Below are 25,819 nucleotides of genomic sequence, written 5' to 3'. Positions count from 1 at the left end.
AACACGTCATCCCAATTGGTCAGCACACCTACGAATCACCACGATCAGGCGCCAACACGTTACCCCAATTGGTCAGAACGCCTGCCAATCACTCCCATCAGGCGCCAACATCCCAACTCCCCAACCTGAGCGGGTTAACGCTCCTGTGGTGACGAGGACAACATTAATCCCCGCCCCTCTGTCTCGGATTGTCAGGCGATTGCACCAATCACACACAGACACATGCACGTCGCGCCCCGCCTTTATTTGGCGCCGACCATTCCCTGAAATGCACGGGGGGATGCCTAGTTGGATAGATCACACACAGCGGCGCTATCTACGTTTCTCTGGGCTGTGGTATAATAAAATGACTGGAAAACGTTTACTATTTGCAATCTGTGTGTCTGGCGCCTGAACGCGTTGTTTCATTATAAATAAAGTTTTATTCAGTGTGGGTGTCACCCCCATCCCGCCCAGCCTATGTGTCCTTCCCCCGGCGAGCCCCGGAAATCGTGTGACGAGGGGGCGGAGGACGCTGTGAGGGGGAGCGGACAACATGGCAGCGAGTGAGTAGCTGAGTGTATGGGGGATACAATGAATTGGGGGGAATTATAGAGGGTGGGGCGGCGACCTGCTGCTGCACTACAAGTCCCAGCGTTCCCCGCTGGCTGTGTGTGTCTGGTGGTGGCCTGTGAGTGGCCAGCCCTCCCCCTCCCGGTGTGAGGCCTCACCTGTCACATTGTCATAGAGACTCACACAGGCAGGAGGAGGCTCGGTCCTTGTACAGACGAGGCCTCACGTTTTTACTATATAGAACGGACCAGGGGAATCTTCCTGAAGGGAAAGAGACAAGGCAATGTGAAGTGTTGTCTGATTGGACGAGGCATAGAGTGTGATGTCACTACCCTCCCTCTCCACCTCATCCAATCAGACAACGGCCTGCATTAGTTTAAAAAAAATGGCAAGCATTCTCAGGATGGCGTCCGTGCCGAGCGGCAGGGCAGAGGTGGGCAATGAATGTTCCCGAGGAGCCACATGAGAAACCAGGACTGTGGTGGGTGGTAAGGATGAGCTCTGGCGTGTTCGCGCATGCCGCCATGAAGTCAGCGCTGCGCTAATCACAGGCAGTGAGACATTGCCCCGATGTACGGCTGCACAGATCGGGGCAATGTCTCACTGCCTGCGATTAGTGCTGCGCCGACTTCCTGGTGGGCTCTGTACGTGGTCCACTAGGGATGAGCTCAGGCGTGTTCGCATGGTCCACGTGCAGAGCCCGCCAGGAAGTCTGCGCAGTGCTGCGCTAATCGCAGGCAGTGAGACATTGCCTGATCTCTGCAGCCGCACATCGGGGCAATGTCTCACTGCCTGCGATTGGCGCAGCTCTGCGCAGACTTCCTGGCGGGCTCTGCATGTGGTCCATGTGAACACGCTTGAGCTCATCCTTAGTGGGTGGAACTGAAAGCGGAGATCCACCCAAAAATGGAAATTCCGCTTTAAGGGAAGGTGAATTCCCCCCCCCCCCCCCGACATCTCATGTGTGGCATGTCATTTTTTGGGGGGGGGGGGTGTCAGAGACCCACTTTTTAGAGGGTCCCCGCTCCCACTTCTTCCTGGTGCACCCGTGGCGCCGGAAGGAAGATCGGCTCTCCCCACCTCCCTCTCGGCAATCATCTGTCACAAGTCCCAGATGATTGCCTGGCCAGTCACAGCGCACAGTGTGGTGCGCCGTGCGTGCCCGGGCGCCGCAGAGAGGGGTAGACAAGCGCGGCTTCGTTCCCCCGCATCGCTGGACCCTGGGACAGGTAAGTGTCCGATTATTAAAAGTCAGCAGCTGCAGTATTTGTAGCTGCTGACTTTTTCATATTTATTTTTAAAAGCGTAACTCCGCTTTAAAATAGAACTATAGGCAAAACTTTTTTTCATTTTGGATAGAGTTAGGGAAGGTTATAACCCCTGTAATTATTTTTTTTTCTTCTTCCTTCTCCCTTTTTTTTTTTTTTTTTTTTTTTTTTTAAAATAAATGATCACTTTGCCTCTGTTCTCAGCTGCATAAGAGCTGGGGGAGAAGAAACAGCATCACACTGAGCTTCCCAGTGAATGGCTGTGTGTGTGTGTGTGGGGGGGGGCGTGTCGGGACAAGTCTAACCAGGTGGCGAGCAGGCTGAGTTCCTTAGCGTAGCTAGAGAGCTGACCATGCTGTGCTCTCTTGGCTAGTGTGATCAGTTTTTAATAGGAAAGCCGTGGCAGGAACACCAGACATTTCACACAAAGGAAGCAATAATGAGCAGGGTCCTCTGATCCCTCCTGTATTGATTTGTATTGTAAGTGTTGGGGTAACAATAGGGCTGCAACTAATGATTATTTTCATAATCGATTTTTTTAGCCGATTATTATTATTATCGGATAAAATCACATTAAAAACAAAAACATAATATGCCATTTTTCTATTTATTTAAAAGTAATAATGAAAAAACTGAGTGTTCCACTCAAACTGCAGAATAAAACACCAATGATGGAGTATTATCACCCACAAAGAAAGTATGGTGAATGTCAGATTCCCTGCTTTATTCATACAAGTATGTGTGTATATATTGAGGACAATATATATAAAAAAAAAAAGAATTCTAAATATTATGTATAAAGGTAAAAAAAAAACTGAAAAAGGGGTCTCTCTCCCCCCCCTCTCTCTCCCCCCCCCCTCTCTCTCCCCCCCCCCTCTCTCTCCCCCCCCCCCTCTCTCTCCCCCCCTCTCACATGGTGTCAGTGCTCCCTTCCGGTGTCTCGGGTTCTCTCACCTCTTCATGGTGACAGCAGCTCCTCCTTGGTGTGCCGGGTGGTGTGGGACAGAGTCTCAGTCCGGACCCACCACACGTGACTCGACCGACTCCTCCGAATGGAGCGAAGGACACCCCGAAGCCGGGAGATGGATGCACGCATGTGCAGAGCACAACCTCCAGTCACGACAGCACTGGAAAGCGGCCCGGCGAGGGCTTGCCGCGCCTGCGCTCTGTGGCGGGTCTATTGGAAGGCTGCTGGGTAGAGGGGGAGGAGGAGCTCAGCGCAGGCGCGTTGCTGGCAGGACGTCGGCTGGGTGGAGAATGCAAGCAGGCGTAGCTGCATGCTCATGGACGTTACGCATGCGTAGGACACAGGAGGGGACCGGCAGGGGGGAAGGTGCGGACTAGGGGTGCAACGGATCAAAAAACTCACGGATCGGATCGTTCATTGGATCAGAGTCATGGATCGGATCAATTTTCGGATCAGCAAAAAAAAAAAAAAACCCTATCCCTGTCCCCAACAGCCACATTGTTTATTTAAATAAAAGGTATAACACGATTCCCCCCCCCCCCCCCAATAAAATTCAGCTTATTACAAGCATAAAAACATAGTCAGCATATCGCTGATGATTTGCGCCAAGCTCCCCACCGATCAAAGTTCCTCCAAACAGACCGCTGGGATGACGCCTATTGGCGCAAATCATCAGTGATATGCTTGTAATAAGCTGCATTTTATTGGGGGGGAGATAGTGTTATACCTTTTATTTAAATAAACAATGTGGCTCTGCCGAGCAAGTGATAGAGCGGCGCTTGTAGAGGGGGGCGGGGCCCCGTGCATAGCACTGACTACATGTACAGTAGTTTCTGGGCACAGTGAGGCGTATTTATTGGCAGAACAATGTACTGTGCATGTAGTCAGTGCTATGCACAGGGCCCCGCCCCCCTCTCCAAGCTCCACTCTCTCTCCCTCCCAGCAAGTCTCTGCCCACTTGAGTCCATAATTTTTCTCGACCGCTAAACAAATATCCCGCGCATGCGCTGTTAATAGCAGCTTGCGTCCATAATTTTTCTCGACCAGTAAACAAATATCCCGTGCATGCACGATTCGGGGGCATGTTAGTGGGGTGGGCGGGGCTGCTGCTGATGTTCTAACCATCTGTCCAGCTCCGCCCGCTTGAGTCCATAATTTTTCTCCACCGCTAAAGAAATATCCTGCGCATGCGCTGTTAATAGCATTGAAGTGGCGCATGCATGGTAAAGGGCCGCCGTCAGCTGTTTCAGTGACAGAGCCGCACCGGAAGAGACGGGGTTCGTTTTTTTTCATGGGTCGCAGAAAAATTTACAACACCGCCGCCAGGTGTGCCAAGATGGCCGCCAGCTCCGGAGCTAGGCCGAAGCCGCGGCCACGGACCGCTCTGCGGATCGCATGGTGCGCACCAACTAATCGATAATGAAAATCGTTGACAACGATTTTCATTATCGATTATTATCGATAATGTCGATTAATTGTTTCAGCCCTAGGTAATGAATATTTTAATTCTGCTTAATATTGTTTTGGACCTGGGAAAGTGTGTAAGTAGATAAGTATGTAGAAAACAAACACTTGGTGCTAAGAGTACCATGTACAACTGCTAATGAAATTTGATTTCTTTTACGCAGAAGGTTGGAGGAGGGGGTTGTAAAAACGAGTGGCTGAGCTGCAGATTTACCACCACCCAAGCTGGCAGACAGTTACCTCAAAGCAAGACAATCAATGGACTACGAGATCACTCACCAGCATTGAAAACTTCAAGCTGCACATGGCTCCACTGTTTTCAAAAAGTGACAGCTGGTGCAAGGAGAAGATCCCCAGCCCGCTGTCACAGCCGTGCCATTCGTTGACAGAAATCTGCAAATGAAAAAAATTACATGTCCCATTTACCACAACAGCAGACAGCTTGTAGGTCTTAACGAGTTACCAGGCCGTCATTCATTTGCACCCTTGTAGTTCACTGAGAACCTGTTTGCTTGTACAGAGGTACGGGCAGAGAGATGTCTGTAGAAGCCTAACATTGCACCCGCCAGCCACTGAACACAGGTGCCAATGCTTTGCAGGCTCCAAGGTTTAAAAACATCAACACTAGTTTTTTTTTTTTTTTTTTTTTTTTTTTTTTACTTGCAAAATATGTGCATTTATAATTTATTATTATTTTAACTAAAGGTGAAATTGGCTTTTAAAACAGCTGTCAGTTTTTTTGTCATCTGGCAGCACCGTCGGATGGTTTCTTGGGTGAACTGGCAAAAATGATAATGCTTCTGAAAGCGCTCCAGTGGCTCATGAGCCACTCAGAGTGGTGTCATGAAAAAGCCATCCGCCGTCTGTAAAAAAAAAAAAAACGAAACAAAAAAACTCCCAAAAACTACCAGGGTTAGGGCTGATATCTTCAGCTAAATCCCAGTAAACCACTTGCAAACCTGTGTGTGTGTGTGTGTGTGTATGTATGTATGTATGTATGTGTGTGTATATATATATATATATATATGTATGTATGTATGTGTGTGTGTGTGTATATAAAAATTATATTGCGGTTGGCAAGGACATATAAACAACAATTGTTTTCTGTGTGCCTCATTCACATTTCAACATTGGTGTGACGAGCTGCGTTAAAATGCAGCATGTCTGCATTATTCTGCACTGGATATCTCCGCACAGTGTATTGCGGTTCTGTACATGAATTTTCGCTATGCGACACTTCAAACAAAGTTAAGAAAAAAAGTGTTGTAAGGAAACACACATCACATTGCGCCTTGTGGGAGGTGGTGTTCTGTCGAACAGCCGGCGTGACGTCAACACTGCGCATATCGTCAGAGGCATTATTCGATATTTGGCAATGCTCTGCAGTAATTGACAGAACATCCGGCTCTTCCTCGTCTTGGCATCCCATTGATTGAGGCACTGTGTGCCGTGTACAGTCACCATGTTCGATCGGGTTAGTTGGAGGCATTATCTGAAGATCAGAAAAGCTCTGCAGTAATGGACAGAACACATCCGCCGAGGCTCTGAATGCTGCCGCCCTGGTGTGCGGGCGCTCGGCACACAGTGCCCCATTCAGTGGGATGACATGACGAGAAAAAAATGGTGTTCTGTTGATTTTCTGTAGGGCTTAGCTGATCGTTGGATAATGCCTCTGATATGCACAGAGTTGACATCACGCCAGCTGATCAGAGGAGCGATGAGTCATTGGTGAGCCAAGGAGAGCTGGAGGGGGCTAGATGAGATAGGAGACTGCAGAGATCCATGTGTATTCATCAAGAGAGGAGAAATGTGCAGGCAAGCAGTGTGTGTGTGTGTAAATCCAGAAAGTAAACAGGCAGCAGCTTCAGCTGCCCACAGTTAAAATGGATGCAGCCAGACTTAGTGGAGGGAAATTGCTGCAGCGTATTTGACAAGTATAGAATTGCAGTACAGTAAAGCTTGTAGTACAAGCATAATTAGTTCCAGAAGAATGCAAAGCACTCATTTCAAAGCGAGTTTCCCCATAGAAAATAATGGAAACTCAGATAATCCATTCCACAGCCACTGCTTATCTATGCAGTACCACATGTGGCCAGAGGTGCGGAGATGCTCCGAGACCACTCAGAAACCGAGTGTCTCTGAGCGGCTCCTAATGTCACTGAATCCCCTGCACCTCTGGCCAAATGCATTACTGCACACCCCAAAGGCTTGAATCCTGGTCGTCTTGTGAGACGATGCTCACAAACGGTCAGGATTTTTTTAAAGAAAACAGCTCGTAATGAGGAACGCTCGTAAACTGCGTTACTTGCAATCCGAGGTTCCAGTGTGTGTGTGTGTGTGTATGTATATATATATATATATATATATATATATATATATATATATATATACACACAATTGTTTTATTATTATGCAAAGTGGTTGAAGGGAAGCTTCAGAATGGCAAAGCTGTTTCCATTACAAATTATGTGAGCAGACTGCAGTTCCTCTTTAACTGTTTACATTAATAACAGTTGTAGTGGTGCCCCAGGATGCACGTGGCTGAAACGGACTATATCTATATAATATGACTTTTTAATTACTCATGAATTTGTTATCGGCACCTTTTTAAAGCGGTGTTAAAAATCTTGCTTGATGCATATTTGGCAAACCGCACCAAAAAAGACACCTCCCCATTGAAATGCAGGAAGAACACACCAAAAATATACCCGTGTTTGGTTTTTGATGCATTTTTGAGTCACATGACTTATGAAAAACACACCATAAGGCCCCTTTCACACTGAGGTGCTTGTAAAATGCCAGTAAAACGCTTAGCACTTTTGAAGCTCTTTCCATTAATTTCAATGGAGGGGTGTTTTTTCACCACCCTGCCAGCGCACTGCCCCAGTGTGAAAGCATTCATTGATTTTAATGAAAATAGGTTTCCCTGAGCTTTTCATGCGCTTTTTTTTTTTTTTTTTTTTTTTTTGCGTGAAAGGGGTCTAAGCAAGGTAAAATCTCTGGAGTTTTCGGCAGCCATTATCAGCACTTATTACTTTCTTTGACTCAACACTGAAAACCCTATTAGCAGCCAAAATGTTGATGCATCACTAGACCATTGCTTTGTAAAAACTGTTTGTAGCAAACAGCGCTGTGTTCTGGTACAACGACTTTCCATCCCGTTCCTGAGGGCTGCTCCACTATTCACAGGAAGCTTTGTATTCTGTGAGTGAATAGAAGGCTTCCTCCGATTGGCAGAGCCAGGTCGATGACGTTATCTTCAGCCTATCTCGCGTCTTGCTGCCAGAACCCAGCACCGTATGTAACTGAGGGTACATATAGTTCATACAGCACACTCGGTGGCCACATCAGCTGGTTAGCAAAATAAATAGTTTGGATTGAAACCCAAACATATATATTTTTTTCAATTGTAGCTAGAGGGGGGGAATAGTTAGATATTTTCTTCTGGATTTTAACACGTATGGGTCTATTTATAAATGGCTTTTACCCAAGATTCACACATCTTTCACACCAGATTTACACATTTTTGTAATCGGATTTGGTTGGAGAAATGTGTGAATCCTAAGTAAAAGTTGTGTGAATCTTATGTAAGGCCAGGTTCACACTGCTCCGATGTGAAAGTCATGTGACATTGCCAGGCAACTTCAACGTGACTTTGAAGCAACTTTAGGTAATGCCTGTGTAATCTTCCTGTACTGTTGGATCCAAATCACATCAATTAAGATGAGGATTTGATTTGAATGCAACTTCCATTCAATGCTATGGGCTGAAGTCAGACCAAAGTAGTGCAGGAACCTTCTCCAAAGTCGGACCGCCACAAGTCAGATCAGTTCAGACGGCTCTCATAGGGAAACATCGATTTTTACATGTCATGCGGCGCGTGCTTTCAAAGTCGGAGCGATTGTCGCAACAGTGTAAATCCATTCTTCACACATTTATAAACAGACCTTAGTATAACCCGAATGAGAAGTGAGGGGAAAACCTCCCTAATAGGAGATGCATTTGAAACCTTTTTTAGCTTTATAAATCATTCTCTACTCCAGGGGTGTCCAAAGTTTTTTCAAAGAGGACCAGATTTGATGAAGTGAACATGCGTGAGGGCCGACCATTTTGCCTGACATTCTTTGAACCGTTAAAATTCGGTCTAAGTGTGTTCGTTCGAGCTCTAATACACGGCCCAACAAGAATTCTCTTGTCTTTGTGGCTGTGTGTGGGAAGAGATGAGCTTGGGCGTATTTGTACATACTGTATTAATTGGCGTATAACATAAATAAAGAACTGTGAAGCAAAATAATTGTCAGTGCCCACCAATGCAGCCTAATCAGTGCACATCTGCAGACCCACCATTGCCATGAATGTAGCCTCACCATTGCCAGGAACGCTTCACCATTGCCAGGAACGCCTCCCCATTGCCAGGAAGGAATGCACTGACGAGCAAAGGAGAATCTCCTGTTTACACAGCAGCCTCTTTAATAGAAAGTCCCACCTCCTTTGATGGATAGAACAGTCGTCCAATAGCAGTGCCGGAGACGGACTTCCTATTACAGAGGCCGCCCGTAAACAGGAAATTCTCCTGTGTACGGTGCTCGGTCCTGTCCTCCCTGTACCTTCCGAAGCATATATATCTTTTGTGGCCCCGGCGCTGGGAGATCGTCGGGGGCCACAAAAGATATGTATGTCCAAATAACCAGGCGGGCCGGACTTTGGACATGCCTGCTCTACTCAATTTTTCGCCATACATGCTACTATATGATTGTACAATCCCTTTTAGATTTACCAAAACTATATAATAATAGGACAAACCGAAGTTGATGGTACTCTAAAGGAGATTGTACGATCGGATTGTAATGTGTGTGCATGTGTGGTCAGCCTAACGGGGACACACCTTTAAAAACCTGACAAAGTTTGTACATTTTTATCCCTTTATTAAATAAAAATGGGGAGGCGTGTTTAAAAATCAACTTGATAATATCTTAATATTTTTTTTTCTTTTAAAATGGAACCAAGCCCACATATTTAATGGTTTTCCAAAACCGAGACATTCAAAAAGTGCCTTAAATGCCAGTCACGTAACGTTCACCGTTGCCTGTGCTCTCAGCTGAACTGTCAAGCCATCGTTGGCTGGTGTCCTAACTTATCACATGTGCAGGACCATGAAAACTGCAGATCAGAGGATAAGATGACGGCTTTCTTAAATGTGAAGGATTGATGGGTTTAGCTATACTGTAACACATTTTAATTAGTTTTGATACTTTTATTCAGTGGTGGTCGACTTGAAAATGATACAGCATCTCAAGTTCAGCCCCCCGTCGCTCATGGAGGGCTGCACAATGGCAGCTCATTTTTGTACTTTAACGCTCTAAAACTTTGTCCCTGCTTCATTTTTATTTATTTTTTTATATCCCAATGCACACTGAAGATGTTGGCGTACAAAAACCCCCATCATTGGTGTCAGAGGATGCAATAATAACTCACAATGACACGATTGAACCCCCAGCATTGACATGATTGGATGCAGTAATAACCCCCAGCACTGGTGTCAGTACTATTAACCCTTCTCTGTACATTGCTTGTATGGGGGAAGTATTAATAGTACTCCCCGCATTAGTGATCATGGCCGAGAAAGCTGATCCCTTCTGTCTGCATTGGTGGACATGGCAGTGAATTATTGACCCCCCCACCCCCCTCCTCTGCCCCATTGGTGGTCGTTCACCTGCCCATTCTTTTCCTCCACCAAAACTTTAGTCTTTCGTTCAGTGCCAGGAATGTTTCTTATCACATTCAAGGACCCAACAGGAAAGTGCAGGAGTTAGGGTTTATCTCCACTGGAATCAAACATGGTGTTTTTCCTCTGCCCCTATAATACCAAAAAACATCTCGTACGATCACTAGGGGGCAATTGATAGGCATGGTAACCACAAGTGGTAACTTTGCGGCATGTCAAAAAGAGCAGCAATGTGGTGGTGCAACCATCCAGCTTTCCAACCCAAGAGAAGTCACACATGTTCATAAACTGTTTGCAAGTGCTATGAGGCCCCATTCACACCTGTGATTTGAGCTAATGCACGCTCTCTGGGCAGTCCGGTTATTTTAATGGTCTGCCCTACATGTGACAAGCACACCAAAGAAGCTCCTGCACATTTCCAGGGGTGAGCCATGAGTGTTTTTGAGGGCCTCAAAAACAGAAACTGTTTCAAACCCTTTTTTCGACCATTGAATATGCAACACTGGTGGAGATGAGCCCTTGGGTGGGTGAGGTGGAGTCCAACCCTTTGAAGGAAAAGTCAAGACATGCATGTGGGCTCTTGTGGCAACAGGTCATGTGATTGAGGATCAGAGTTTAGGTGGAAATACGCCTAATCTCTCCGTCTCCCCTGTGTAAGTTGCAGCTGGTGGGAGGGAACTCTCACCCCCTCCGACAACACCTAGAGCAATGGACACCCACCCAGCAGTGGGTGATGTCACCGGTCTACATAATACAGACCCCCCCCCACATTAAAAAGGTGATGTATATCCAAAATGTCTACATTAGGATAAAGCAACCTGAAATGCTTGTGTATATTGACATTTGTTTCAATAATTGATCTTCCTTTTGTGTGCACCGCCATGAGACTGGGTTCTGAGAGATAAGTTTTCTTTTCAATAAACACACTTTTCTTTTTTTTTTTCTTTTTTCTACAGATCCACGTTTGGTGTTCTTACAGGCATTTGCCCTTCTTGCCAGTGTCCAGGCCTTGACTCCAAGCCACTACCTGAGCCAGACGGATGTGGAAAGGCTTAAAGGGGTTCTAGAACACCCATTGTCTAACTTGGAGAACGCTTATTATTACATTGTGGGATTTGAGCACCTGGGTGCCAGCATCTCCGATGAAAAGGTGAGTGTGCTGAGCAAGCTGTGGTCTTTGATTACTAAGCATTAGTTGTGACTGTTTCATATATACTTCAGGTTAGTTTTTAAAGTGAACCTGTGAAGTTTGGTCCACATTACTTTATTAGTTCACTTTAATAAGGGAGGGAAGCTAGAGGCAATTTACTAACCAGAATGTTTACCCATCTGCTGTAAAAATTAAGTCTCACCGCCTTGTGGAGTTCATTTACATGGATACAAATTGTTGACATCTGCTACTATCTGCACTGTTGCTTCAGGTAGAAAGTCATAACCAAAGTATTGTAGCATCTGTTGTGCACACTTGATACTTAACCACTTCCCGACCAGCGCATGACAATGTACGTCGACAGAATGGCACGGGCAGGCATATTGGCGTACATGTACGTCCAATATTAGTTGCCGCCGTGCCATCGGGAGCGCGCCGCCGGCGGCGCGCTCCCGCGCTGGTCGGGACCCCCGTGAGTCCGGTCGCGGGACCCGCGGACTCGATCGCCGCGGGCATCCCCGCGATCGTCTCACGGAGCGGCCGAATGGAGGAAATGCTGTATAAACAACATTTTCCCATTCTGCCTAGCAACTAGTGACGCTGATCTCTGCTCCATGTGATTGGAGCAGAGATCAGTGTACACTAAATGACAGCCCAACCCCCCCACAGTTAGTAACACACCCCTAGGAACACTTAACCCCTACACTGCCACCCACTGGTTAACCCTTTCACTGCCAGTGTCATTTACACAGGAATCACTGCATTTATATAGCAGTGATTACTGTATAAATGACAATGGTCCCAAAAATGTCCGATGGGTCCCCCACAATGTCGCAGTCACAATAAAAATCGCAGATCGCCGCCATTACTAGTAAAAAAAAAAATAATAAAAAATTATTAATAAAAATGCTATAAAACTATCCCTATTTTGTAAACGCTATAACTTTTGCGCAAACCAATCAATAATCGCTTATTGCGATTTTTTTTTTAACCAAAAATATGTAGAAGAATACGTATCGGCCTAAACTGAGGGAAAAAAATGTTTTTTTATATATTTTTGGGGGATATTTATTACAAAAAGTAAAAAATAATGCGTTTTTTTTCAAAATTATCGCTCTATTTTTGTTTATAGCGCAAAAAATAAAAACCGCAGGGGTGATCAAATACCACCAAAAGAAAGCTCTATTTGTGGGAAAAAAAGGACGTTAATTTTGTTTGGGAGCCACGTCGCACGACCGCGCAATTGTCAGTTAAAGCGACGCAGTGCCGAATCGCAAAAAGTGGTCTGGTCTTTGACCAGCAAATTGGTCTGGTCTGAAAGTGGTTAAAGTGGTTGTAAAGGTGGAAGTTTTTTTATTTATTTTTTTGCGTCTAATGCAGACTACATTTAAGATTAAAAAAAACCTTCAGTGTGCCTCAGCCCCCCTAATACTTACCTGATCCCTATTTCGATCCAGCGATGTTGCACAAGAGGGACTACTGTCCGGGGCTCTCCCTCCTGATTGGCTGAGGCACACATTGGGCACCATAGGCGCTCTCTGCTGTCAATCTAAGCTGGTGAGCCAATGAGGAGAGGGGGGGGGGGCAAGTTGCGGCTCCATGTCTGAATGGACACACGCACAGCAGCTGCTCAGCTCGGGTGCACTCATAACAAGCTGCTTGCTGTGCCGGCAGGAGGGAGGGGCCAGGATCGCCAGCAAGGGACCCGAGAAGAGGAGGTTCAGGGGTGCTCTGTGCAAAACCACTGCACAGAGCAGGTCATTTTAACATGTTTATTATATTTAAACCATAAAAAAAAAGACTTTAGTATCCCTTTAACATTGGGGACTGTATACTGCATAAGCAAATCTGGCAATCTGGACTGCAATCGCATTGTGATGACATTGAGTACAATGCAGGACCAGTAGTCCTGCATTGTACATGAGGATGGCAAGGGACCTTCAACCTGGAGCAGAGGAGAGCACCAGAGTGAGAAGAAATGTAGGTATTGCAGCTTATTTTTCATACCCTAGAGCAGTGGTCTTCAAACTGCAGCCCATGGACCAAATGCGACCCTTTGCTTGCCTTTATTCTGCCTTCTTAGCACTATTCCTCCCAATGACACCAGCAACGGGGCACTATTCATCCCAATGACACCAACGTTGGGTCGCTATTCCTCCAATACCAATGACAGTACTATTCTTGTTCCTTGTTGTATATCATCATCTTCTTTTTTTTTTTTTTTTTTTTTTTTTTTTTTTTTTTTTTTTTTACTCCCACTGACCACCAAGTCAGAGGCATTGTTTACTCCACTGACACTGGAGCTTTTTCTCCTCCTGGGGGACCACAGTCTGGCCCCTCTAATGTCTGAAGTACATTAACTTCTCCCCTTGTTTGGAGATCCCTGCCTTAGAGTAAGCACTGAGATTTAAGAGTTAACCTGTGGTCACATACTGGTATGTAGCAAGCATAAAAAGTAAACTCGTAGATAGAAGCATGTCCATGTTTTGCATATCCCATGTAGAGCCCCCTGGGAGTTCTAAAAGAATGGCATGCTCAGATATCCAAATGCCAACTTCATTTTCGGAAATCAGGCACTCCTCTACCTGAATACTGGCCTGTAAGCGGCATCAATGACCAGTAGTGTGGCTCAGGGTACAGACACAAGCTGTAACAGAGGAGTTGATTGACTCTTGCATTGAGTCCCAAGTTATGGGTGGACTCTGCAAGGTATTAGGCATTACATTGGTACCTCCTTAGTGCAAGACCTGCTCTGTTTTTGTGCAGGGGCTCGTGGCGTAACCGAGGTTGCATATAATGTGTAAAGGGGTAGTTTAGAATTTATTAGGTTAGTGTTGGGGGCTCGGTGATATGGGTGGGGTGAGGATAACCACATTTTATTTATCCTGTTTCACTACTGAGAACTAGAAAGTGACACTAAGACCACAAATTTATGGGGAAATGTTTTAATGGGGGGAGGTCATGGGGTTTTATCATCCACTGTGTCATTAAGGGTACAGTCTGAATTCAGTGGAATAAGACGTAGTCATTAACATGAGGAAAAGGCAGGTGGTTGTGACAGGCAGCATACAAAATGGATCAGAAGACATGCTAAAGGTCACGGCAGGCAGTAGCAGGATCCCAATATAGTCCAAATCTTACCCAGAAACCAATTCAAATAGCAGGGTAGCCAGACGGGTTGTTTCTAAAGGCCTTTGTTCAGACACAGGTTGAAAATATATTTGATCACAACAGGTAATAAGGACAGGTTGAGAAAAGAGATGTACTGTTACAAACCTTGTTGGTGACAGGAAGCTTCCCGTGCCAAAAATGTTAGCTCGGCCAATGCAATCCTAAAATAATAGATTGCTGGATAAGGATATGGACTTCTCAGGCAGGCACCAATATGCATAATTAAAGTGAAACTTCAGTAATCCTTTCCACTGCTTCATGGTGCTACTTTTTTCTAGTTAACTGTATCATTCAACTTCCTGTAAGCCCAGACTTTCATGGGCAAGCCTTTTTGGGAAATGTTGTCATTCCGGCTTCAACTCCATGTACTACAGCACTGAACTGTGCTCAAATGTCGTCATGTGAGTGTCCTTAAAAGAGAATTATGGTGTGTGTGTGTGTGTTTTTAATTTTTTGCAGTTTCATACTTGGGTGGATGATGCTCGGTCCGATGCTGCATCTGTCCCGCGGCACCTCTGCACTGAGAACTGAACGCCCTCCCACGAGCACTGAGCTGTGCAGGGACAGGAAGCGGCCATCTCAGCGGCTCGGTGAGAGGGGTATCATTCCAGGCACCTGGTGGATCCAGACTTTGTTGTTCTGATGACTCAGTGCCTGGACTGATTTCTGTGACGTCAGCACAGAGCTGGGGATTACTGTATCAGTGATATGTTTCTAAGGGTGGATATCCCCTCTCTCTCTCTCACTTCCTGTTGTGTCTCCAGAAAAGGAAGAACATCTCAGTGGATTACAGACAAAAGAAAAAAAAAAAAATTAGGGGGTTTAACACCGATCCCCTACTTAAAGCGGTTCTTCACCCTAAAGGGGAAGTTCTGCTAATCTGATCCCCCCCCCCCTCCGGTGCCACAATCGGCACCTTTCAGGGGGGATAATCCAGGTATCTGCACCCACTTCCGGGCAGACCCCCGCAGACGCCGTGCCCCCCCGTTGTGTTCTGGGAAACACACAGTTCCCAGGACACAGCGGGGACCAGGAGAGACACGCAGCGCAACTCGCGCATGCGCAGTAGGGAACCGGGCAGTGAAGCCGCGATGCTTCACTTCCCGATTCCCTGACAGAGGATGGCGGCGGGGGCAGCAGCGAGACGAGCGATCGCTCGTTATCTGACGCCGACATCGCTGGACCCTGGGACAGGTAAGTGTGATTTTATTAAAAGTCAGCAGCTGCAATATTAGTAGCTGCTGGCTTTTTTATTTTATTTTTTTTAGGTGCAGAACCGCTTTAAACCATATCTAAAGCGAAAGTGTTTTTTAAAATTTTTTTATTTTATTTGGATAAAGTATTAGGGATTAACATCTGTAAAAGGGCGCACACACCTAGTGCATTACTGAATGTTTTTTATTTGAAACAAAACATACAGTCAAATGTATACAGGCATTGCATAATGTTAAAACTTAATCCAGTGCAGGAATAACGTGGCCAAACACTGTGTAATGCTGTGCTGCCAAACAATTGCGTTTTGGGGGGGGGGGGGACGTAACCCCTGTAGAGCTCTGAAGAAGGGGGTGTGTTCCCCCGAAACTCGTCAGATTGCCAGTGCAGCGCTATCGTGTGTTTGGCCATGCTATTTCTGCACTGGATTGAGATTTAAGCCTAGTACATAGGGTCCGAATGTTGGGCATTATAATAGAAACCATCTGGTGTACAGCAGCCAGTTTCTGTGGAAGGCGCGTGACCAAAAAAGGTCTGCTAATTGGCTCCTGACCAGCACTCTAATCCAACGGCTGAGAGTGCTGACCAGAATGTTCTGACGGGGGATAGCATGATTGCTGTACTAACATCGCATAGTTAGTACAGCTCCTCCTCCTCCTGAGCTGTCGGTTTTTGCACAAGAGGCAGAACTCTGTGCTGGAAGTGTTTTGTGCCATGAAGAGAAACATGACTGAGCCACTGACCTGAATTAAATGTTCAGCTAAGGACCTTTATTTTGTTTTTTAAAGCGGAGGTCCACCCTAAAGTGGACTTTCCCCTCATTGGAATCCCCCCCCCCCCTCCGGCGACACAATTGGCACCTTTCAGGGGGAAAGGGGGTGCAGGTACCTGTACAGTACAGGTATCTGCACCCACTTCCGGGATAGCTCTCTGCGGAAAGGGGCGTAGATTACGCCCCTTTCCAAAAGTCCCCCGCTGCCTGCTGGGAAACACACAGATCCCAGAGGCAGCGGGTCCATCCTTATTGCGCAGCGCGACTCGCGCATGCGCAGTAGGGAACCGGGAAATGAAGCCGAAAGGCTCCACTTCCTGATTCCCATATCCAAGATGGCGGCGGCAGCACCCGAGAGACGATCAAGAGATCGGCTTCGGGTGCCGACATTGCGGGCGCGCTGGACAGGTAAGTGTCACTATTTTAAAAGTCAGCAGCTGCAGTGTTTGTAGCTGCTGGCTTTAAAAAAGAACAAAAAAAAAAAAAAACGCGGAGTCCCGGCGGACTCCCGCTTTAAGTGTTACTAAACCTAAAAATGTTTTTACTTTAATGGATTGTTTGCATTAAGATTCAAAACCATTTTTTATTTTATTTTTTATCTCCCTGTGCCGCCCTCCCCTGTAAGAAGAGTAAGAGAGGGGAGAAGAGATCAGCACCATGGACGGCTGCATCTATTCTCCCTTTACTTCCTCTTCACACTGCATTCAAGAAGCAGCAGGAGCCATTGCTGCTGTCAATCAAATGCAGTGAAGAGGAAGTGGGGGGACAGCTAAGTACCGCTGTGTAAGCAGCTTTCTATGGTGGACATAAAAAGATGAGGAGACGAGATTGCAGCCGGGACTCCAGAAGAGGAGGATCAGGGGCTGTTCTGTGCAAAACCACTGCACAGAGCAGGTAAGTATGACATGTTTATTATTTTATAAAAAAAAAATCTGACTTTAGTAACACTTATGATTTTCTTGATCTGTATACTACTTTGGCCAATGACTCAAAGTATTAAAGTCTAAAGGTGTGTAAAAAAAAAAAAAAAAAAAAAAAAACAATTCTGCTTTCTGCATGTTTGATGCACTGGATAAATTCTGAAAATGCATGTTCTGTAGAGTTCAGTGGGAATCTATCTAAAACGCATGTAAAACACGCCACACAGAGGTGGACTGGTCCTCACTCTATATTGTAACTATCAGATTATAAATCTAATTGGTATATTGTTGTTTTTACATAGTATATTGTAAGCATTGCATCTGCTCTTCTCCACAGGCTGCCTGTGATTTCATCCGCTCAAATGTAGACACCAGTAACGTGGATTCGCTGTTCTATGCCGCTCAGTCCAGCCAAGGCCTAAACAACTGTGAGGTGGGTAACATGGTAGAATCAGTTGATTTACTGATATTATTTCTATTTCATGGTTGTCTGATATAAAATATGTAATCTGTCCTCTAACTCTCTTTATAGGTACCAATCTCCAATGAAACCCGTGATTTGATTCTTGGTGCCATCAGTGAGGACTCCTCAGTCACCCAGATATACCATGCAGTAGGTGCCCTCGCTGGCTTTGGCCTCCCTCTGGCTTCGCAGGAAGTAGTCGGTGCCCTCACCACCAGACTGAGCAAGGAAGAGAATGTCTTGGCGTAAGTAACTCATTCGCATGCATTGTGCTATTTGGAGATAACAGTGAAGGAGCTTTAGTTTTTCTGCCTGATGTAGAAAACACTTACCTGAATTGTGGCTGATATTGGTAGTATTTACACCTTTACCTACAGATGTTATGGGGAGGATCGGCTAAGCCCACTGTTTCAGAAGGTTCGTTTTTCTCATTGTTGGACTGAATTTTATGTAGTTGTAAAGCCTACATTTTTATTTTTATTTTTAACATTAAAATAAGAGGGTGAACTTACGTGCTCTGTGCACATAGCGGTCTTTTACTTCCTCTTCTGGATTCCCCCACCAGCTTTCTCCACTTCTGCTCTACAACCAGTGCCCTCCTCAGCAAGCCATGCACTGAGGAGGCATATGTTGGCTTTCTCCTGAGCCAGGGCTGTGTGTTCCCTGCTCTCTCTTCACAGACAGACAATGGCTCCCACTGCTCGCAGAGCCTCCTGTGAATGCAGGAAGAGAGAGCAGTGCTAGATCAAGAGAGGACTCCCTTAAGGGCTGGTTCACACTAGGAACTACATGTGAATCACACAGGAGCGCTTTGCGGATCCTCTGTGTTTTACATGGAGTTGTGTGCAGTTGTAATACAGCCCAGAAAAAAAACACTACACTGCACCGAATGTAGTACATGCAGCCCTAATCCTAATGGCACCCCCACGCACTGGAAACCACAGCACAGCTTCCCGCACTGCTCTTTTCCCTGCGGATACCATTTTTAAAAACGGTTCTGGGAACTTTTCCCTGCATTTTCAGGAGTACAGCGCAAAACGCACAAGTTTGAACCTAGCCTAAGAGACATCTTGGGTGTCAATTCTTATCGTCTTGGCTGCAAAAGTAACGTTACATTTTTGTATTTCTTTTGCATCGGGAAATATAAAAATTTTGCACATAAAAATGTAGAATTTGTAATTTTCTACCCAGCAGTTCTCCATTGTGTCAGGCTAATGTTAAAAGAGAAGTATGACTTTTCAACTTGATGGCTTCAGCACCAATCCCAGCTGCAGCTGTTCCCCCCACCTCCTCTAAGACCAAGAACTGAGCAATAAACACAGCCGATCACTCAGTTCTCGGTCTTCAGATTGCAGAAAGCTGATGACTGTCAGCTGGAGCGCCGAGCTGTGTAGGGGATGGGAGCAGCTGGCTCAGTCTCCCAGTGGATCACTGAGCCAGCTGCCGGTCCCAGACATCTGGGTGGATCCTAACTGTGAAGTTGGTATTTTACATAGGCCTGGACTAGCTGAGTGACATCAGCCGACAGCAGGTTTTAACATGCTGAAAACTGCTCACGGGGTGCAGAACAAACTGCACTCCTGTAATCCATAGGAGAGGCATTGCCAATATAACTTTGGCTATACTTCTCCTTTAACCACTTACCATCCACCCCATGGCAGTTACAGGGCAGCTCTTCTGTGCAGAATCACGTGTGTGGTGCAGGGTGTGCACACACCACTGCCAGTGAGCTGCTTCTGCTGTGTATATTTAAAGCGGGTGCCGGGCACTCAATGTCTTCCGACACCCACAAATCGTCGGTAATGCACGCAGAATGGGGATCTATGTAAACAAGGCAGATCACCATTCTGACAGGGGCGAAGGGATGGATTATGTGTTCCTGCAAAGAAGGAACTAGAATTTATCCATTTCTTCCCCTATTGAAAGCACCTCACTGTTTACACAAAAGCACTGGCTAGGCACACAGTTAACCCGACTGATCGCCCTAAATGTTTAAGCCCTTTCCAGCCAGTGTCATTAGTACAGTGACGGTGCATATTTTTAATACTGATCACTGTATTAGTATCACTGTTTCCCACAAAGTTTCAAAAGTGTCAGTGTCTATTTGTCCACCTCAATATCACAGTCCTGCTATAAGTTGCTGATCACCACCACTAGTATAAAAATTAAAAAAAATCCATAAATATATCCCATAGTTTGTAGACACTAGAACGTTCGCGTAAACCAATCAATATACGCTTTTTTACCAAAAATATGTAGTAGAATACAAATACCACCAAAAGAGAGCTCCATTTATGGGGGGGAAAAAAATTACATTTTATTTGTGTACAGCATTGCATGACCACGCAATTGTCGGTTAAAGCAAAAGAAAGTGCTGTAGCGCAAAAAATTGTCCTGGTTACGAAGGGGGGTAAATCTTCTGGAGGTGAAGTGGTTAACTGCTGTAATGAAAAAAAAAATTAGCTAAAAAGAGCTGAACATTTGCGGAAACAGTTGTATGCATGTGAATAAAATAGATGCGACATTGATCACCCTCTCCTGCCCACTTTGTAGTGCACCATATGGCCTAAAAAAAGGAAAGACTAGTGCTTTGCTCTTTCTTCAAAAAATAATGTTGGGTAAAACCAATGTTATTGGTGATACAATTTTGAAACCTTAAAATACACTCTGGGAATTATTTACTAAAGACAAATACACTTTACACTGCAAGTGCACTTGGAAGTGCAGCCACTGAGGGGGACATGTAAGTAAAATATAAAAAAACTGCATCTTTCCTTGCATATGACTGGATGATAGAAATCAGCAGAGCTTCCCCTCAGATCTACAGCAACTGCACTTCCAACTCCACTGTGTGTAAGGGCAGAGTAGAATGCCTTGCTGCCTTTTCCTTTTGGACCAGTCAGTTTTTCCTATTTAGCCGGCCACCACTTATTTGGTTCTTTTTCAGTGCATCTTGCCTCTTTAACATCAGCTCTGGTGTGTATTCTGTGAAACGTGTAAGCTTTTGGAGCAAAGCTATAACTGAATTGTTGCAAAATCAAAATTTTCTGTGCTTTTCTATATACTGTAGAGCAGTGGTCCCCAACCTTTTTGGCACCGGGGACCCGCGCTGTTGAAGAAAAATTGTGCCAAGGCCCGGGGATGTATGCGGCTTTTCGCGGACAATTTATCGGGGCAATGGCTGGCGTTGGCGCTTCAATCATCCCGGCACCATCGTTGATATGATGTCAGGATGATTGAAGCGCATTATTTCTATTATTACATTGTAATATATAATGAAATAGTTCAGCTCACCACAATGCCGAATGTGCCAGAGTGTCACTTTCGACGTTGCCTGTCACCAGATGCAGCTTGTCACGTCGCTTGTCACCAGATGCATTTTGTCCTTTGCCACGTCATCTGCCACCAGATGTGGATTGTCACTTGCCACGTTGCCTGCCTTCAGAAGCAGCTTGTCACTTGCCACGTCGCATGTCACCAGATGCAGTTTGTCACTTGCCACGTCACCTACCACCAGATGCGACTTTTCACTTGCCACATCGCCTGCCTTCATATGCAGCTTGTCACTTGCCACGTCACCTGCCACCAGATGCATTTTGTCCCTTGCCACGTCACCTGCCACCAGATGCATTTTGTCCCTTGCCACGTCACCTGCCACCAGATGCATTTTGTCCCTTGCCACGTCACCTGCCACCAGATGCATTTTGTCCCTTGCCACGTCACCTGCCACCAGATTTGGATTGTCACTTGCCACATCACCTGCCATCAAATGCAGCTTGTCATTTGCCACCAGATGTGGATTGTCACCTGCCAGTGGTGGCAGTGGTGTCACTGCAGTGGTGACAGCACAGGTGTGTGCATTAGTTCAGAGGCAAGCTTGGAGTAGTGGGTAGTAAGGGAGAACAGTGGTAATGGGGGGGGGGGGCGGGGGGCGCCGGTAGTGAGAGATTATCTCATCTCTCTGCTCCTTTGCCTCACCTCCAGCATTATAGAGCCCCGCTGTAAGTGTGAAAGAGCGGCGATGCAGGCGGGCGGTGAGAGATGATGTCATCTCTCTGCTCGCTCCGCCGCCGCTCGTCAGACAGTGCAGCCTTTGCGGCCCGGCTGCAAACAGTCTACGGCCCGGCAGTGGGCCGCGGACCGGGGGTTGATGACCCCTGCTGTAGAGCACAGCAGAATCTGTGTTCACACCCATGCGATTCGATTTCTGTCCGAGTTTGCAGACCGCACTGCAAACTGATTTGGGGGTGTCATTACATTTTTAACTGACACTCCCAGTAGTTCATATAGGGCAGTGTGAACTGCCACCGGAAGACGTGCAATGCGGGAACCTGCAATGGATTCGCAGGGTTCCCACATCGCAACCGGCCTTTTAATGTCCATGCTTTGAGACTGCATAGACATTGACTAAAAAGCATCAAAGAAGTATTTAGACTGGTTTGTAGCTGTTAGCCCTTGTACACACGGTCGGACATTCCGATGGACAATGTCCGATAGGACCGTGTTGTCGTATAATCCGAGAGTGTGTGGGCTCCATCGGACTGTTTCCGTCGGAGTATCCGATGGACCAAGTTTTCCAGCTGGGCTATAAAATTTTCCGACAACATGATCCGATCGGACGTCGTCCGATCATGTATAGAGAATTCCGATCGGACAAAGTGCCACGCATGCTCAGATCAAATTCCTAGACCAAAGCTATTGGCTACTAGCCTGAACATAGTCCCGTCCTAAAGAAATAACGTCATCACGTTAAGTACGATCGGATTTTCTAACAACTTTGTCTGACTGTGTGTATGCAACGGTTTTGGACAAAATCTGACGGATTTGGTTGTCGGAATGTCCGACCGTGTGTACAAGGGCTTAGAGATGGCCCTCCGATAGGAAGTTTAGGTGTAAAAATGTAATGACTGGCTCTGTAGCATCACCTGGCAGTGTTTGCGCCTGACCGTTCCATTGAGTAGGGTTGAAGGATTACTATATTGTTGCACATTGTGAAATGAGTGTTCTGCTCAAAGTGTGTTAGACTATTGGCCCCTTATTAGTTTTGTAGCCCCCGCTGCTGTTTAGTGCTCAGGGGCCTTTGTGATGAATGCGAACAGCTTATATATGCAAATGAGTTTTGAGTGGTGGCCCCAATTTACACTTCACTATCATCATGTGTTCTACCTTGACGTGACATTAATTATTGTGTAATGTGATAATTTTTTGTGTGCTGGCAGCTTGTTTTTTGTAAAATATGCCGGCATATTGAATGCAGAACCGCTGCATCTAGCTGTCTTAAATCTGTTCTCAAAGGGTCAGAATTATATTAATGAGGTAATTATCGTTGTATTTCTTTTTAAAATTCCAAAGGTTGACAGCTACATCCTAGAGACAGGAAATAGTTTTTCTTTAACCACTTTTTCCTCTCACCTGTTCAGTTGGACAAGAGCAATTTTTACAATTCTGCTATCTATGATCTAGTTTATTCTGTGATAACAATGTCATTACTTAAGATTAAAAAAATATATATTATATAATATAATTTATTTATTTTTAAGGACAAACGAGTCTTATTTCTTTCTTATTTTATTTTTTTGTAATTATTGCCTTGCAACAGTGTGTTGTGTGTGTGTGTGTGTGTGTGTGTGTGTGTGTGTGTTTTTTTTTTTTTTTTTTAACAGTGTTGGTTTAAAAATTATTTAAAGTGTTACTGCAGATAAAAAGTGCACATATTTTATTGTTACTTACAAATGATGTGTTTGTTTTTTTGTTTTTTTAATTTTTAAAACGGGTAAATGCGTTTTAAAAAAAGAATACAAACTATATGTATTTAAGCCTAGTACCTGACTGCTGATGGGGTCATATTCTCGGGAAATAAAATACTAAATTTACTCAATAGTTTGATATGTTCTAAATTAACGATAATGGTTGCAGTTTATCCCTTGTATCGATGGGATCTGTTAGGCCGCGTACACACGGGCGGACTGTTCGCCCAACTTTGTCCGCTGAACAGTGTTTCAGCGGACAGTCCGCTCGTGTGTGGGCTTCAGCGGACAGTCTGACGAACAAAGTTTTTCGGAATTTCCGTAAGACTGTCCGCTGAAACTTGGTTTGAGCGGACAGTCCGCCCGTGTGTAGGCTTGTTCGTCAAACTAAGTTCCGCGCATGCTCAGAAAGGATTTACACGCCGAAGGTTGCATTGCAGTGTATAGGACTTCGAATCTCTCGTCCCGTCGTACGTGCCGTTCACGTCATCGCGCAAGTTTTCAGCGGACTGTTCGTTCGTTGTGTGTGGTCAAGTCCGTTCATGCTAATTTTGAGCGGACTGTTTGTCAAACTGTTTGACGAACCTAGTTGGGCGGACAGTCCGCCCGTGTGTACGCGGCCTTAGAAGGACATTGGTTCCTATATAATGTGGGATCTATTGTGTATTTTCCTAGTTCTTTTTTCTAAGCGTTTTCAATGCAAGTTATGTTATACCTATACAATAACCTGAGAGCATTGTGTCTCTCCTTGATTTGTACTTTTTTCTTTTTTGTTATCCCTAATGAGATTCGCAAACAAAATTTAAATACAAAAAAGTTTTTAAGTATTAATGGTTAATAAAATAGAAATGATATTTACTAGCTTCAACCTCTAATAGTATATACAGTATATCTCTTCTGTCCATTATTCTCAGAGTGGATTAAAGAATATATATTTTTTTTTTTTACTTTACATATTAACTAAATTATACGCCACACTTTAAGGTTATTAACTGATTTAATCAAAGCACAAATCGGCCAACTAATCGATTATGAAAATAATCATTAGTTGCAGCACACATTATGCAACCCCCTTGGTCACCCTAGATGTTAACGCCTTCCCAGCCAGTGTCAGTACAGTGACAGTGTACATTATTAGCACTAATTTGTGTATTTGTAACTGGTGATGAGAGAGAAGTTTTAATTTATTTTACTCTTGAAATAATATAATTTTAAATATGAATTTTATCAGCACTCCCCCCATTCCTCCTCCCCCCCCCCCTCCCCCCAATTCAGACTTAGGCGATTTGAATCGCTGGTGGAATAGCCGCAATTCCAAAATGCAGGATGCATGTGCGATGCCATCACTTCTTAATGGCACCCCTACCACAGCAACCCCCCCCGCGATTGTCGCATTATAAATTGTGTGGCAAATCGCCCAAAAGAAGCTCATTTTTAAATGGCAAACTTCACATGCCGCAATTTTGCTATGACTGGGGTGCTATAATTACATAGTTGGAAAAAGACCCAAGTCCATCTAGTTCAACCATAAAAATAAATGGTATCCTTTAATCCTATACCCACAGTTGATCCAGAGGAAGGCAACAAAAACCCAGCAAAGCATGATCCAATTTGCTACAGCAGGGGAAAAAAGAGGTAATCGGATTTTCCCTGGATCAACTTTACTTATGAATTTTAGTACCCAGTTATATTTTGTCCATTTAGGAAAGAATCCAGACCTTTCTTAACCACGAGCCTCTTTCTGAGATTTATTTACAAGAAGTTAAAAACAGCCAAAGATCATTTATGTAATTTTCTTATTCATAAAAGGGAAAACCATGCATTTTAAAGCATTTGAAGAGTGTAATATAGATATATAGATATATATATATATATATATATATATATATATATATATATATATATATATATATATATATATATATATATATATATATATATAAGATGGATATGAAAGCACATAGGGCTTTATTTTTAGAGAATATATATATATATATTCTCTATTATTATAATTTAAATTTTTTTTTTTTCTTAACACCCTAGAGAATAAAATGGTGGACGTTGCAATACTTTTGTCACACCATATTTGCGCAGTGGTCTTGCAAGGAAAAAAATACACTTTTTTTTAAATTAAAAAATAACAATAGTAAAGTTAGCCCAATTTTTATTTTTTTTAATATATCATGAAAGATGTTACACCGAGTAAATTGATACCCCACATGCCGCACTTCAAAATTGCGCCCACTCGTAGAATGGCGGCAAACTTTGACCCTTAAAAATCTCCATAGGCGATGTTTAAAAAATTCTACAGGTTGCATTTTGAGTAACAGAGGAGGTCTAGGGCTAGAATTATTGCTCTCGCTCTAGCGATTGTGGCGATACCTGCGGGCACTGCTCACGTAATGCGT

At 44.8% G+C, this 25,819-nt stretch overlaps 1 protein-coding gene across 2 annotated transcripts in view; it reads left to right on the top strand.

Moving 5' to 3' along the window:
* Positions 1 to 454: 454 nt before the first annotated feature.
* Positions 455 to 25,819, top strand: part of RPN2 (ribophorin II) — a 63,187-nt gene continuing 37,822 nt past the window's right edge. For both annotated transcript variants that reach the window (XM_077459060.1, XM_077459059.1), the window contains exons 1-4: positions 455 to 545; positions 10,933 to 11,126; positions 17,539 to 17,634; positions 17,734 to 17,909. In XM_077459060.1, coding sequence (XP_077315186.1) covers positions 536 to 545; positions 10,933 to 11,126; positions 17,539 to 17,634; positions 17,734 to 17,909 — 476 coding nt within the window. In that variant the 5' untranslated portion in view covers positions 455 to 535. The remainder of the gene's footprint in view (positions 546 to 10,932; positions 11,127 to 17,538; positions 17,635 to 17,733; positions 17,910 to 25,819) is intronic.

This window comes from Lithobates pipiens, unplaced genomic scaffold (assembly GCF_037356315.1).
Source record: "Lithobates pipiens isolate NorthernLeopardFrog02 unplaced genomic scaffold, aLitPip1_a1.2 Scaffold_28, whole genome shotgun sequence".
Lineage (NCBI taxonomy): Eukaryota > Metazoa > Chordata > Amphibia > Anura > Ranidae > Lithobates > Lithobates pipiens.
The sequence above is the reverse complement of the archived record's forward strand: the minus strand, read 5'-3'. Positions and strand labels throughout refer to the sequence as shown.